The sequence below is a fragment of the Podarcis gaigeae genome (genome assembly GCF_964106915.1).
Source record: "Podarcis gaigeae genome assembly, chromosome: 7".
Lineage (NCBI taxonomy): Eukaryota > Metazoa > Chordata > Lepidosauria > Squamata > Lacertidae > Podarcis > Podarcis gaigeae.
In genome coordinates, this window is record NC_139683.1 from 64,043,938 (window position 1) to 64,058,785 (window position 14,848).

At 44.6% G+C, this 14,848-nt stretch overlaps 1 protein-coding gene across 16 annotated transcripts in view; it reads left to right on the plus strand.

The window, feature by feature from the left end:
- The window catches only part of RREB1 (ras responsive element binding protein 1), a 125,636-nt gene extending 111,941 nt beyond the window's left edge, over window positions 1–13,695 (plus strand). For all 16 annotated transcript variants that reach the window (XM_083747125.1, XM_083747126.1, XM_083747136.1 and 13 more), the window contains 2 exons: window positions 4,245–4,997; window positions 7,870–13,695. In XM_083747125.1, the coding sequence (XP_083603251.1) occupies window positions 4,245–4,997; window positions 7,870–8,384 (1,268 nt within the window). In that variant the 3' untranslated portion in view covers window positions 8,385–13,695. The remainder of the gene's footprint in view (window positions 1–4,244; window positions 4,998–7,869) is intronic.
- The last annotated feature ends 1,153 nt before the right edge of the window (window positions 13,696–14,848 follow it).

Here is a 14,848-nt window from a genome sequence, read left to right on the forward strand (position 1 = left end):
GACAGCTTGTGACGATGGTGAGGCATTTGTTACAGGTACCTCTTGGAAAATTCAGACATGAAACGAGAAAGGTCTCTTTGGTGAATCCTTCTATCTGTAAGATTCCTAGCTTACCAAAGTGTTCCACCTAGTGGATGCTGTTTGAGATTGGATCGTGATGATTGGGAGGTGAGGGTGGGCAGAGAACCCAAAACCAACCTGGCTGTTCTGCAGAAATTGAAAGTTCCTATAGTGGATCTTCACTATTTTTCCATAGGGCTGTTGCAACTTTAGGTGCCTTGCGTAACTTCTTTCTCATTGCTATTACATGCATTATTTGCCTCCCTCAGTACGGTGTGTGCATGTGTGCGCGTGCGTGTGCATGCATGCATTAATGCATAGAAGCAGGTGTTAACTTCGGCCTTTTCTGGTCCTCCCCACTGCTGCTGCTACCGCCCCGGTACGTGACTGAAAGAATGAAAAACGAGTCCTTCAGAGGACCCAGAACAGTAGCTTATAACTGAAATCCCTGGAAGCTGGCATGCTTGCGTTGCATAACTGTCAGTTATGCAAATGATATAGTCCTTTATCTCTCGCATTCATATGTAGGCATTTCAGTTAGACCAGTTTTGGGGTTTTTTTTATACCTCGGGGGCTCCACCCAGTTAGTCTCTTAGATTTCAAGGTTTTAAGTAGTGAATTCCAGTTTCTGCCCCACCCTGTAAAGAGTTCCTCCTTTAGCCATGGCAAAAATGCACTGTTCACACTTTGCTTCCTAGTCAGCAGTTTTTTCACAAAAGCCAGAAGCGTTTTGCCACCCTTAAATAGGCTTATAGGGACAATACATGCAACAGCCATGTATTTTTTTAGTGAAACATTAACGGTTTTTATTTTTGTGGAGTGTGCACACGCTAAAATAGGTCCTGCTGCTGTTGCTGTCATCCATCTGTCTTGAGAGGCAATGGAGTGCACTTCCAGGGGTAAAGTCAAACTGTTGTGTTAGCAGCACCAAAGTGACCTCCCCAGGACTCAAGCCTGGGCAGTGTTTATGGAAGTCCTGGGCTGCCCAGGCAAGACCCCCCTCTTGGACTTGCGGCTGTGGTCCAAAGGAAAGCAGAGCAGTATGTATTGCTAAATAGGTCCTCTCTTTCAAGGAAAGGCAAGAGAATGTGCTAAGTGAATACTAAAAGGTGGGCAACTTCCAAGAATAGGGAGTCCAGTTACAGGTTTATTTTTAAAACTGGTATGCCACCTAATTTTCAAGAGAGAAGGCAGCTTCCAAATACCACACATAGATCACCATCCTATTTCCTAACCCCAATTAGTTCACGTGGTCAGTAGTTGGTTGCTCCTGAAACTAAGCTTGGAACACACAAAAGATAATCCGACTGGAATAATTCCCACATTCTAGTATCCGAAAATGATATTAAATACCCACTCAGAACACCATTTTATCATTGCAACAACCTTGTAGGGTAGGTTATCCCATGGTGCAGGAATGAGAAACTTTTGGTCCTCATGAACTTCATAATCCATTGGCTAGGCCTGCAGGGGCTGATGGGAGCATGTTCCCGGTCCCTGCCTTAGGGTGAATAATTCATACAAGACCACCATTTGAGCATCATTGCAAGGGGGTTGGACTAGATAACCCCAGGGTTCCTCTCAGCTCTACAGTTCTATGATTCTAATGGTGATTTGAACCTGGACTTCTCATGTCCAAACCCAGGATTCTAGCCACTGCATCCTATTGGTTTGGCTACCTGAAGCAATCAAATTTCTGGATTTCCCCCATGCTATGACAATGGTCAAAAATGGTTCTTGGTGTGGGTGGATGTGCTGCATTTTGCTTTTCTTGAGCTTAAACTACTTAGCTGTATGGATGCTGATTAAAGGAGGAGTCGGTAAAAGGGGAACTAGGAAGCTGCTGTGGTTGTAAGAAAAAATGAGAAATGCTAGCAAATACTTTACTAGAAAGGCAGAATGCAAACTTGTGATTTCAAGGGGAGATTCCGGGATATTTGCTGCCAGAGACAGTTATGAAATTATTGTGCTTTTGATTTTTTGGGGGGGTGTTGTGTTAATTGTTGTTTTCTACTGTGTGTGTTTGTATATAATGTGGTAAGTGATGGCTCCTCTTTCTATAAAGGAAGGATAGGGTTAAATATTCTCTCCCACTGAAAGCCACTTAATAGCTCATGTGATCCAGTATTGCTGATTTGGTTGTTTTATAGACTGAATTGGCTCTTGGGGACTTCCCTGCCTTCCATTCTGTGCTGTGGGTTCTTGGGCTCATAATGCCACCTCTTGAGCTGTAACCTAACTGCTGTGATAAATTCTGAATTACAGGAATGTTGTGATGAAGCTGTTGCCAATCTGCTATGATGAATGTGGTTATATTCATAACCATCTTCTCTGTTTTGTTCCTGGGGATTAGCTATGTTTGCCATTTTGTCTCAAAACGCTGAACATTCCTACCGCTAAAAACGGTTAGCTCACAAATGTGTGCGTTGTGGTCTTTGTGCAGTTCCACATGGCCTCTGCACCAGTCCAACTATCCTCATTTTCTCCCATTAAACCCAACATCTTATCACCAGTCTGCTTTAAAACCTCTACAGCTTGTTGATTTCTGTCCGTCTCAACCTTGAAAGTCATCTTCTTTTCCAAGGACTCTCCCTATCTTAGGTTTTGAGGTTCTCATTCATAAATACGTGCTCTGTGTGTCAGCATGAAAGGAACCTAAACATTTCTTTTTATCAAGAGTTTGTAAATCCCCCATAGTTACTCAGCAGCTGTTAAGCATTCATGAGTTGAAGGCTTAGGTTTGTAATCTGTAGCTTTTTAGCCTTCTTGTGCTTGTCATGTGTAGAAGGCCTTCTCAACAACTCAGATGCATGCTAACCATACAAGGTGATTGAGACTACTCAGGCCAGTATATTAATAGATGTAATAAAAAAACTAAAGGATGCTGTGTTGGTTTGTTAAAAAACAGTAGTAGCCCAAAATCCATGGTCGAGCAAAACCTATATTAGAGCCAACAAAATGTCACAAAATAGCGAGCAAGCTTTTGAGTTCTCCAGAACTTCAGCAGGCTCAAAGCGAGCCACCAATTTTGCATTGAGTTCTTAAGAACTAAAGATATGGTGTTCATCTACTGCTTTGGCTCTTCATGACAGAAAGAGGAGAAATGGAATGGCCATTCATTGGCAGCAAAGGGGCAACAGTTTTAAAATGGTTGCCCTGATCCAATAGAAGGACAGGAAAATGCTGAAGGGATCTTGTTTCCACAGCTTTTAACAATATGTCAAGATCTACTCAACAGAAGGATGGGGCACTCTATGCCCCCTCCCAAATAGATACCCCATCAGGGGTACTGAACACCATGATGCCCTGCCCTGCTCTCAGGTCAGGCATGGAGGAATCATATGCAGTGGTACTTCGGGTTACAAACACTTTGGGTTATAAACTCCGCTAACCCGGAAGTAGTACCTCGGGGTTGAGAACTTTGCCCCAGGATGAGAACGGAAATCGCGCACTGGCGGCAGTGGGAGGCCCCATTAGCAAAAGCGTGCCTCAGGTTAAGAACTGTTTCAGGTTAAGAATGGACCTCCGGAACGAATTAAGTTTGTAACCCGAGGTACCACTATATACAAGATAGATATCCTTTCCCTCATGTTAGATCAGGGTGAGTGCATTTTGCTAACAGGTAGATCTGTCTTTAATTTTTCTTACATTTTTAGGCTTTGTCCATCTAAGCACATGCCTTTTAAAATAAAATTGCCAACTCGCCAAAAGTAAAAACATGCAGTTTGTTTTTTCTTAGTTGGAAAACAAAATGTGGAGATCCTTGTTGTTGTATGCACCAAATCTTGTGCAGATACAAGTTTCTGTGTCTTCATGCTGGCTTTGTTCAGCTGCCAGCTGTACCCAAACAGTTAATCACATGGAACAGATGCTCAGGGGTGCTATGCCAGGCACTGCCATGCTACTGTTGGGCGTGTGAGTTGGGCTAAAGTGTTTTGCACCAAGGTTGGCTGTAACACTATTGATTTGACTTGGAGGTCCAAGAATAATAGCTCTTAAGTTGGTGAAAAACACACATCCAATCATGCCTTCTGAAGTTATCCTTGACCAGGAATGTGTTGGACCCTGACTCAAAACAAATTTATGCGTAGGTGGCTGTGAAGTGAAACGTTATGTGTGTGTGATTATTCTTGGTGCTTTTGATTGCTGAGGAACGTCAATGTTTCTCTTGTTTTCTCTTGCAGACAGCCAATCTGATCTGGAGAATGCAAGTGTGGGAAGTGAAGCGTTAGACTTGACCTCTGGCGAAAGAGACCACCTAGAGGAGGCCGCTGAGCTTCCAGACCCTGAGCGCAGTCCCAAGGAGGAGGAGAAGATGGACACATCTCAAGGGGAAGAAGATGCACAAGAGAAACTCAGCGAGGACGAAGAGGGGCCAGAAGAAGACTCTGCCAGTAACAGGAGCCTTGACCTCAATTTTGCTAGCAAGCTCATGGACTTCAAGCTGGCTGAGAGCGACCAGAGCACTGGTAGCGGCATTCAGGCAGAAAAGAAGCACACTTGTGACATTTGCGGGAAGTCCTTCAAGTTCGCGGGCACTCTCAGCCGGCACAAAAAGGCTCACGAGCGCGATGACAGGAAGGATGAAAAGAGCAGCGAGGACGAAAGCAAGAGCGTCCAAGATGGAGGCCAAGTTCCTATGGCTCAGGAGGAGTCTTCTCCTGAGCAGGAAGAGCCCACAGGAGACCTAAAGGCAGCAGAGTCTCCCATGGACGGCGAGGCCACGGGGAAGGAGAACGAGGAAAGCGAGAGCATCTCTGAGGGGGAGAGCATGGAGCGGAAGTCTTCGGAGAAGAGCGACGATGACAGGAAGCCAAAAGCGAACGGCGGGACTAAGAGCGAGTCAAAGGCAGACAAGAGGAAGAAAGTCTGCACAGTGTGCAACAAGCGATTTTGGTCTCTGCAAGACTTGACGAGGCACATGAGGTCCCATACAGGTAAGAGGGCATTATTCACAACAGTATGACTGTGAGGAAAGGCTGTAGCCTGGCGCCCGAGTACTGTGTGGAGCAGCTCCTAGGTTCGTTCCCAGCATCTCCCCTGTCTGAAAACCTAGGGAGCTGCCACCAGTTTAGACGATCCTCAACCCGGAAGGTTTGACTTGCCTATTTCTGTAGACAAGCAATAGGCAGAGGAGGGAAAACAGCCTTGCATCTCCCACCTTGTATATATGGCTAGAGTGCTTACTATGTTTCTTTTCAAAGAAGTATTCTTGTGCTTTCTTCAACCCTTTTAATATCCAGAATCCTTTAGCTGCAGCAGGTTACCCACTTTTAATTTTCTGCTGTAGTTTTTTTTTTAAACTGTTTTTCCCTGGCCTTTCCTTCCTTTTTTAAAAAACGAAAATATAAAATAAATTAACCAGTCTCCTTATAGCAAAGCACATCCATCAGGAAATAGAACAGTTCATTGTCCCTGTGCATTACTTTATTTGCTCTTCGGTTGAAGGTTGAAAAGGAAGTGCTGATTCATGAGCTGTTGGGCTGTTTTTCATGTTCCTAGGGCTGTATTTTATGCCAATTGGAAAATAAGTGAAAATTTGGTGTGTGTTTTTCCCTGAAAGAAAAGGAAGCCTGTTTACACTGCAGAGGGAAAGTGCTTTGTCACTGCTGCTGGAGGCATTTCACGAAATTTCTGCAGAAAGCACACTAGCTGAAACGTGAAGAATGAACACCTCGTAAATCGCTCACGTTGCATGCAGCATATCAAACTATTTTGGCCTAATTCTTGCTAAGAGCATCTCTCTAGCCATCTATTTGCAAAATCATAGCCCCCTTGGAAATAATCTTTTTGGGGCACTTAACTATGGTTGTAGAGATACTAACAACAACAACAACAACAATATTATTATTATAATAATAATTTATTATTTATACCCCGCCCATCTGGCTGAGTTTCCCCAGCCACTCTGGAAAGCTTCCAACTGAATATTAAAAACAATACAGCATCAGACATTAAAAACTTCCCTAAACAGGGCCGCCTTCAGTTGTCTTTTAAAAGTAAAATAGTTGTCTATTGCCTTGACATCTGCTGGGAGGGCGTTCCACAGGGCAGGCGCCACTACTGAGAAGGCCCTCTGCCTGGTTCCCTGTAACCTCTCTTCTCGCAGCAAGGGAATCGCCAGAAGGCCCTCAGCGCTGGACCTCAGTGTCCAGGCTGGATTATGGGGGTCAAAATGCTTCTTCAGGTGTACTGGATCGAGGCTGTTTAGGGCTTTAAAGGTCAGCACCAACACTTTGAATTGTTTGGATTTGATATCCCGCTTTATCACTACCCGAAGGAGTCTCAAAGCGGCTAACATTCTCCTTGCCCCTTCTCCCCCACAACAAACACTCTGTGAGGTGAGTGGGGCTGAGAGACTTCAAAGAAGTGTGACTGGCCCAAGGTCACCCAGCAGCTGCATGTGGAGGAGCGGAGATGCGAACCCGGTTCCCCAGATTACGAGACTACTGCTCTTAACCACTACACCACACTGGCTCTCCACTGTGCTCGGAAATGTACTGGGAGCTAATGAAGTATGGAAATAAAGTGCAGGCACACAGATCTTCAGAAAAGTAACTGGTTTTGCCAGGTTTTACTCCCAAGAGTCGGGTTAAGCAAGCAAATGAAAACATGGAGTACGTTCAGACTATGGTCCATAGAGTTTCGCTGTAAAAGATCTTGCTTTTAGTTTGTTGTGAGTGGTTAGATGGGAAACCTGCCTCCCTGCCTCCCTCCAGATGATGGGTTCCCAACTCCCATCAGTTCAACTCTATATGGCTCAGAGGTCAGGGATGATGAGAGTTGCCGTCAACAACAACTGGAGGACCACAGGCTCCCCATCCCTGATCTCATTGAAATCCGGTTTCCCTTTTCCTTGACAATAAACATGATCAGTTGTTAGTGAAACCAACATGAGCTTCCACCCTGGCAGAATCACCTCTTCTATGGTGGGAAGTCAAAGGTCATGATATCGCTGATGTTTTCATGGTCTTGACAGATGAAAAATGCAGGGGTGCCGTTTTATGAGGGGAAATATTCTAAGAAACCTAAATTTGCATTGCTATATGGCACAATCTCCTGCCAACCTAGCAGCTCGAAAGCACATCAAAGTGCAAGTAGATAAATAGGTACTGCTCCGGCGGGAAGGTAAACGGCGTTTCCGTGGGCTGCTCTGGTTCGCCAGAAGTGGCTTAGTCATGTTAGCCACATGACCCGGAAGCTGTACGCCGGCTCCCTCTGCAAATAAAGCGAGATGAGTGGCGGAACCCCAGAGTCAGTCACGACTGGACCTAATGGTCAGGGGTCCCTTTACCTTTATGGCACAATCACTTGCCTTCTGCCAGCTTCTGCTAAATAGGTTTGTGTTATGTGGTTTGTGTTATGTGGTTTGGGATGCAGGTGGCGCTGTGGGTTAAAGCCTCAGCACCTAGGACTTGCCGATCGAAAGGTCGGCGGTTCGAATCCCTGCGGCGGGGTGCGCTCCCGCTGCTCGGTCCCAGCGCCTGCCAACCTAGCAGTTCAAAAGCACCTCCGGGTGCAAGTAGATAAATAGGGACCGCTTACCAGCGGGAAGGTAAACGGCGTTTCCGTGTGCGGCTCTGGCTCGCCAGAGCAGCGATGTCACGCTGGCCACGTGACCCGGAAGTGTCTCCGGACAGCGCTGGCCCCTGGCCTCTTAAGTGAGATGGGCGCACAACCCCAGAGTCTGGCAAGACTGGCCCGTACGGGCAGGGGTACCTTTACCTTTACCTTTATGTGGCAGACTGCATTCCAACCCTGGAAGGAAGGAAGGAGTTTGTAAACCTTTCTGTCTTGATTTTATCCTAGGGGAGCGACCTTACAAATGTCAAACCTGCGAACGGACCTTTACTCTGAAGCACAGCTTGGTTCGCCACCAGCGTATCCATCAGAAAGTAAAAAGTGCTAAGAACCACGAGAAGGAGAGCGACCGAGAGGACGGCCACTCTCGGGGCGAGGAAGAAAGCGAAAACGAGTCTCTCCACAGCAGCACCAACCCCATCTCGGAAAACGAGTGCGACTCGCTTGCGGGGCTGGGGAGCCATTCCCCAGTCACCAGGAGCCGCAAGGAAAGCCTTGTCAACGCCGCAAAGGAGGCCGTTTGCAAAGAAGACAAACCCAGCACTGGGAGTCGGACGGCAGGCTCCTGTCCTGCAGAGTCCAGCAAGAACGCCCAGAAGCAAACAGAGTCTCGAGGGAAAGGTGATCGCGGGAGCCCGTCTGGCTTCATCCAGGACTTGCTGGAGATTCACAACAAAAAATCTTCCATGAGTCACATTCTCGCCTCTGCAGAGAGTGCACCTCAGCTCTTGGGAGTCGAATGACGGCTGCAGAATCATCAGCTGCACCCCCAGCGAACTCACCCAGCGTACACGGAATAAAGTTGACAATGCAAGCTTTTTTTCTTTTTCTTTTTTGAGATGCTGAATTGGCCTGCTGTCAGTTATGCAGGAATGGGCTTGAGGGCTGGGGGATTGGTGGGAGTGGGAAGATGGCAGTCTGGATTCAGTGCCATAAGTCTTTCAGTATAAAAAAAAATGCAAAAGACTACAGTTATATACTGATTTGAGTGCCTTACTACTTTATTAGGTCTTTTGGTATCATAGGGTTTTTTTTAAAAAAAAACACGCAAACAAAAAGATGATTTAAAAAAAATATTAATGACAATTATTTGGAGAGGACCTTTTTCATTTGAGCATTAATGTTACCTTTTGTATTGGGGTGTGTGAGCTTGTTACTGTATATCTGTGATAGCCGCTTTTGTGTGTTCTCTGAGCTGGAAAGAAGGAGTCACTGGGGCAAGGAAGCCCTTGGAAACTTGCAGCCGATAACTGGAAGAAGATTTTGAGAAACCCCCAACAGAGGAACTAGAAATAAGGTGTTGATTTTGTTTTCCTATTCTTGATTTGCTACTTTTCTTTTTGTACTTGCCACACGGGGCAGGGGCGGGGGGAGAGTTAAAACCAGTTCCAGGTGTAAACATGGTTGATTAAACTTGGTCCAAGCCAAAAACCAGGAAAAGCAAAATGTTCAACCTCACTGACTTCTGCTTCTCTGCCTCTCCCCTTCCACATTCACGATGATGATGATGTCCTAGCTACTGTCCTTTTGTAAAAGGCTCTTTCTGGCCCTTGTGGACTTAAAGACTCTACAGAAAGAGTTGCATAGCGACTTTAAAAAGAAAAAAAAACCTATGGAAATTATGCACCCACTTGTTATATATATATGTTTGATTTGTGCTTCAATATATTATTGTTATTTTAATATTTTATATAAAAAAAATTTTTTTTGTCAGTTTGCTAATCTCTGCGTTCAGCAGAAACCAATGGGCAATATTTGCCCACGGAAATCTACAACGCAGTTTGGATTGCCTGCTTAAATGTTTGTGATCTAATCTCTCCCTGTCGGGAATGCAACTCTTCTACTGTATTTACACAGAGTCCTCTGATCTTGAGAATCAAGTGTAGGCCAACTCAAGCCCCGTTCACACAACCAGAGCAGATAGACTGAACGAGTGTTGCAAGGAGGGAGAGCGTGGGATTGTGAGGGGGGGAAACGACCACTTGTGCCCTATGCGCATACACATTGTACATGTGTGTGTGTGTGTGTGTGTGTGTGTCATTTTATTTTTCAATTGCAGGATCCCTGGTTGTATGGACAAGTCCACATGCACCCAGGTGGCATGACTGTAGGGATGTTCACATAGTCATCTGAGCACTGCTGCCATCTCACTCCCTCCTTCCCGCTGTGTCTTCAGTTTATCCAAGTTGGTTGCATTGACAAGGCCTAAGCCGTTGTTGAAATTGCACGGGGTGTGGGCAGGGGGGCATTTCACAGGTGAACAGTTCGTTGCGAGTTAGTGAAAAGGAGAAGGATTGATGGAACTAGCAGCAGGCTGGCGCGGAGAGAAATGCGAGGGGCAAGGAGGTCCTCCAAATTGCATGAGGAAGGCACTGCAGGATTCTGTGAAGTTGGCGTTGTTCGAAACTGCAATAGTTGCGTTATCAATTTTTTTTAATGAGCACGATGATTCAGTCTTCCAGATTAAATGTAGAAAAGAAAATTGCAAGCCTTAAATGATGCCGCTACCTTACTGTGCTTTAAAGCAAAATAAAGAAAATACTTACCGGCGATAAAACTAGGGATTGACAAAATAAATTTCCTTCCCAAAATTTTCCATGAAGTTGGGAGCCAGGATTAGACTGCATATCCTGTTGCTGGCAGCAGGAGCCATTGCAAGTCAACCACATTAGGACTGTGACCTGCAGACCAGTTAAGCTGGCATGCTGGGATGTAAGCTTTATTTTCACCCTGAACCTATTTATTTAGAGGGAGAAAAACAATCCATTAGTTTGAACTTCCTTCTCTTGAATCACATGATCAAGATTACCTGCATTGTTACATTCCTTCATTTGCATTTAAAGATACAGACACAGAGTTGGATTTAAATTGTGCCTCTCGGTCACGTTGCTGCCATCAGGCTCTGCAGAATGGCTCTCACAGATACATTTCATGAGTTTTCCGAGGTCTGTGTGTCATGCTCTATATTCAACCTTTCCAGCTTGATGGAAACACACATCTTTGGATGGTTTCACCGATTCTGTAGCTTCCTTTTTTAAAATGTTGGGAAGTAACATTGGGCTCGTCCCTCAGTTCCATTGGCTGTGAGTCCAGTACATTGACTTCCCATCTCTCCTGTAAGAATGGAGCCTTTGGAAGTGGGCAATGGAACTGTAGGCGTGCGAACCTTCAGAACTGAAAACGGAACAGAACCAACTTCTGTAGGATGAGCTCTGCTGGGTTTTACCTGTAGTCTGCAGCAGACTGTTCACCAGATTAGACCCAAGTATTCTTGTTCAGATTGACTTGTGGATCAAGCATAATCATTCTGCCGCAGTAGCTGGGCATTGTGCAGAAAGCTCTGGATCACGGTTTCCCAAATTTGGATCTCTCCAGCTGCTGTTGGACTACAAATCCCATCATGCCTAGTTAGCAGGACCGGTGGTCAAGGATGATGGGAATTGTAGTCCCAAAGCAGCTAGAGACCCAAGTTTGGGAAAGGATGCTCTGGATGGTATCCAACTAAGTCTCACTCAAATGAGACCCGCTGAAATTGGTGGACTTCAGTTAGTCATGGCTAACTTCAGTCCCATTAATTTCAATGTGTCTTAAGAGTAGAATTAGTTGGGTACCAGACTTGCCCCTTAGTCTTCTGGGGTAAGAGGGAAGTGAAGCGTTTCTGGAGCCCCTGCTGTTTTACTACCCTGGGCCTCTTTTTCTTCTTCTTTTTCTTCTTCACACTGCTAACCTCTCCTGCCCTCAGTGAGGCTCCGTACCTCAAGTGATCTTGCACAGCCGCACCCCGGTATTCAGTTTGGCAATTGGAAGGACAAAACCCGACACCGATTATCTTTTTAATGTCTGCTGCTTCTTAGCACTTCGAATCAGACTGCACAGGAAGAGGGTAGAAATCATTCTGAGCTGAAAATAGTAAATATATAATAAGAAGCAAGGGGAAAGGTGTTGAGGTATAGATAAGGTTTTGTTGTCATTGAGGATTTTTTTAAAAAAATGTTTTGAAACCATTCCTCCAGATTAGTAGAAAATCAGTACCAATGATTCTTTTTACAAAATCCCTCTGTTAAATGAGTCTTTTCATCAAAGCCAATTTAATGCATCCCTTAATTTTTAATTGCTATTATATTATTATTATATTATAATTATTATTTGGGGGTATTTTTGTTCTTGGGCTGGTTTTTAAAATATATATATAAATATATATATAAATTTGCAGCTCTCCACATTAAACTGCGCAATACTGTGGGGGAGAAGCCATTAACTAAACCAGGACTGTCAAAAACTGCTCCCATCCCACCCCAGACTGTGTGGGTCATTCCACGGACATGCCAAGTCTCTTCGCAGGCCAATTCACATGGTTTCTGTCTTTTGGGGGTGGGCGGGCGCAGGTTTGACAGACGTGAACTAAACTCTATGCTGCAGGAATAATGTGGCAAATATTTTCCCAGCACCCTGCCGGGACATCTGCTAGCAATAATCACTATTGATTTAAAGCTTTATTTAGCCTTTATCTATATCCTAGTAGATTATAAAATCTTGCCACATTTTATTGATGTTTTTATTAGTCGCGTTTGATGGAGGAAGAAAACCCCTCTGTTCTTGTTTCCCTCCCCCTTTTGTTGATTGCCTCCCCCTCCATCCTCCTCACATTCACAACCCCCCCTATATTAAACTGTGAAATTTATAACGTGTTTAAACTATGGGTGAATCTTAGGCTTAGTTTTGCATGTTCAGCTAATTCGTCTCTACATCTATCTTTTTTTGTTTTGTTTTTTTGATTCCCTCCCCACCTCCTCTTCTCTCAGGGCTTTTTAAAACAACATGTCCCCTCCACCCCGTCTGAAATTCTCTTGTTGGATTTGCAATGGAGCAAATTCTGAAAATTCAAATCACTACAATAAGCACCTGACTGTGAAAGCAATACATACGGAAGAACGGAAACAAGGTTTAAAAGAGGCAGTTGACGTTTGCAGCTGTAATGGCATAGCTCAGGCTTTCCCTTGTCTGGCAACCTCAAGATTTTTTGGATGGCAGCCTCCACCTGCCCTAGCCAGCATGACCAATGGTCAGGGCTGGTGGAAATTCTAGTCCAAAACCTCTGGAGGGCACCAGATTGGGGAAGGCTGACAATGTTCATCTGGAGCTAGCTCTTCTGCTGATTTAATTCCAGCTTCGCAATGATTTATAAGATCTAGACCCAAACCCCCAATTCTCCCATCACCCTAGAGCAGACACTGGAGTTACCTCCATGTCCCATGATGAGTCTCTGTGTTGCTACCCCCCTGTGTTGGTTGGATCATGAAACTGTGGTGAGATGATTTGTGAGGACAGAGCAGGACACTTGGAGTAGATCCACTAGTGCAGCGTGGGGAACCTGCAGCCCTCCCAGGTGCGTTTGGGCTGCATCTCCCATTCTACCTGGCAGTTGGCCATGCTGAGTGGTGCTGATGCGAGCTGGAATCCAGGAAGATTTTGAGGGGGCGTCAGGTTCGTCATCCTTGTTCTAGCCCCTCGAAGCGATTAAGGGAAAAGGTCCTGGAAAGGAAATAAGGTCTATACACTGAGGTGTTGTGGTAAATCCTTGCCTTGTTTCTTTTAGCATCGTAATAGTTTTGAGGAGCCAACGTATCCATTGCAGGTTCTCCCCCTTGCACTGTCCCTGGGCTGGTTGAGTCAAGTTTCGCTAGAGATAAGAGGATGGGGCGTGGGCTGTCTTTTTTGTCCCTCCCCCCTTGTCCCCTCGAGAAGGAAGTTCAATCGTTAAACTTTCAGCCTGTGCAAGGAAACAACAATTAGTGTGTAGAATCCACATGCAGATATATATAATATTATTTTTTTTTCTAAAGGGAACTTCTTAAAAAAAAACTGCTGCTACAAGTTATGTACAAGACTGGTTTATGCCACATGAACAGAGAATCACGCGTTTTGTTTGGTTGTTTCTATTCCTCTTCTCATTCAGATGTATGTTACTTCCAAATTCAACATGATGAAAGTAATTGCTGTTCTGTATCAAACAATCTTCGCAATAAAATGTTATATTTAAAAAAACAACAACAACCTTGGAGGTCGCAAAATATGCATTAATTCTTTTGGGGGGGGTGTTGTATGTGATTATATTTTAATCCAGTGTGTTGCAAGTGACATTTCTAAATGAAGCATGTGCTGAGGGATAGTTCACATTTCTTTCTGTCCTGCCAACTGCAGCTAAGTAAATTTTCTCCCAAACATAAATACCGTATGTGTGTTTCACTACTAATTTCCGGTGAAGCTGCAGTGTTAGTCTGTTGCCTCAAAATCAACAGCAGTATTCTGTGTGGCACCTTTAAAGGCTAGCAACTTTTGTAATGGTGTAAACTTTAATGGGCTAGACTACATCTAATAAAGTAGGCTTTAGCCCATGAAAGCATTATGCCATTATAAAAAAAAGTTAAGTTGCCAAAACACTATGTACAGTGGTACCTCGGGTTACATACGCTTCAGGTTACATACGCTTCAGGTTACGGACTCTGTTAACCCAGAAATAGTGCTTCAGGTTAAGAACTTTGCTTCAGGATGAGAACAGAAATCGTGCTCCGGTGGTGCAGCGGCAGCTGGAGGCCCCATTAGCTAAAGTGGTGCTTCAGGTTAAGAACAGTTTCAGGTTAAGTACAGACCTCTGGAATGAATTAAGTACTTAACCTGAGGTACCACTGTATTAAGTAGTGGGTTGACAAAGCAGATGAGACAGGGATTTCTCCAAGTGGTTCTTCATAGTAAGCTGGAACTGAACTAAACTAAACAGCTCAGCTGGCCTGCTTTTATAGGCAGCGAAAACTATATACACAATACCCCTGGTGGCAAGGGTGAGAACTTCAATACATAACACTACGTTTATTAGTAGTGATTTAAATTGGTCATGCTTGCTGTTTCACCTCTGTTGAATTATTTGATCATTTATTTAGTTGCTAGGCCATTGGAATAGATAATATGCTAATTGCTTTCCCTCATTCCTCTCTGAAATTTATGCCACCAAAATCCAACTTGGAGGAACAGTGCCTTTGCCTGACTAATAATCAATAAAAAATAATAGCAAAAGAGAAAGGATTCTTGGTTCTTAAATGGGAGGAATTGCTCTTGGTCATGTCTCTCTCTTACCACTGGGAGGCGCTCTTATAAGGACAAGCAACCCTGGAAGAATATCGGGCTTCTTTTAAATTCTCTCACACGCTGA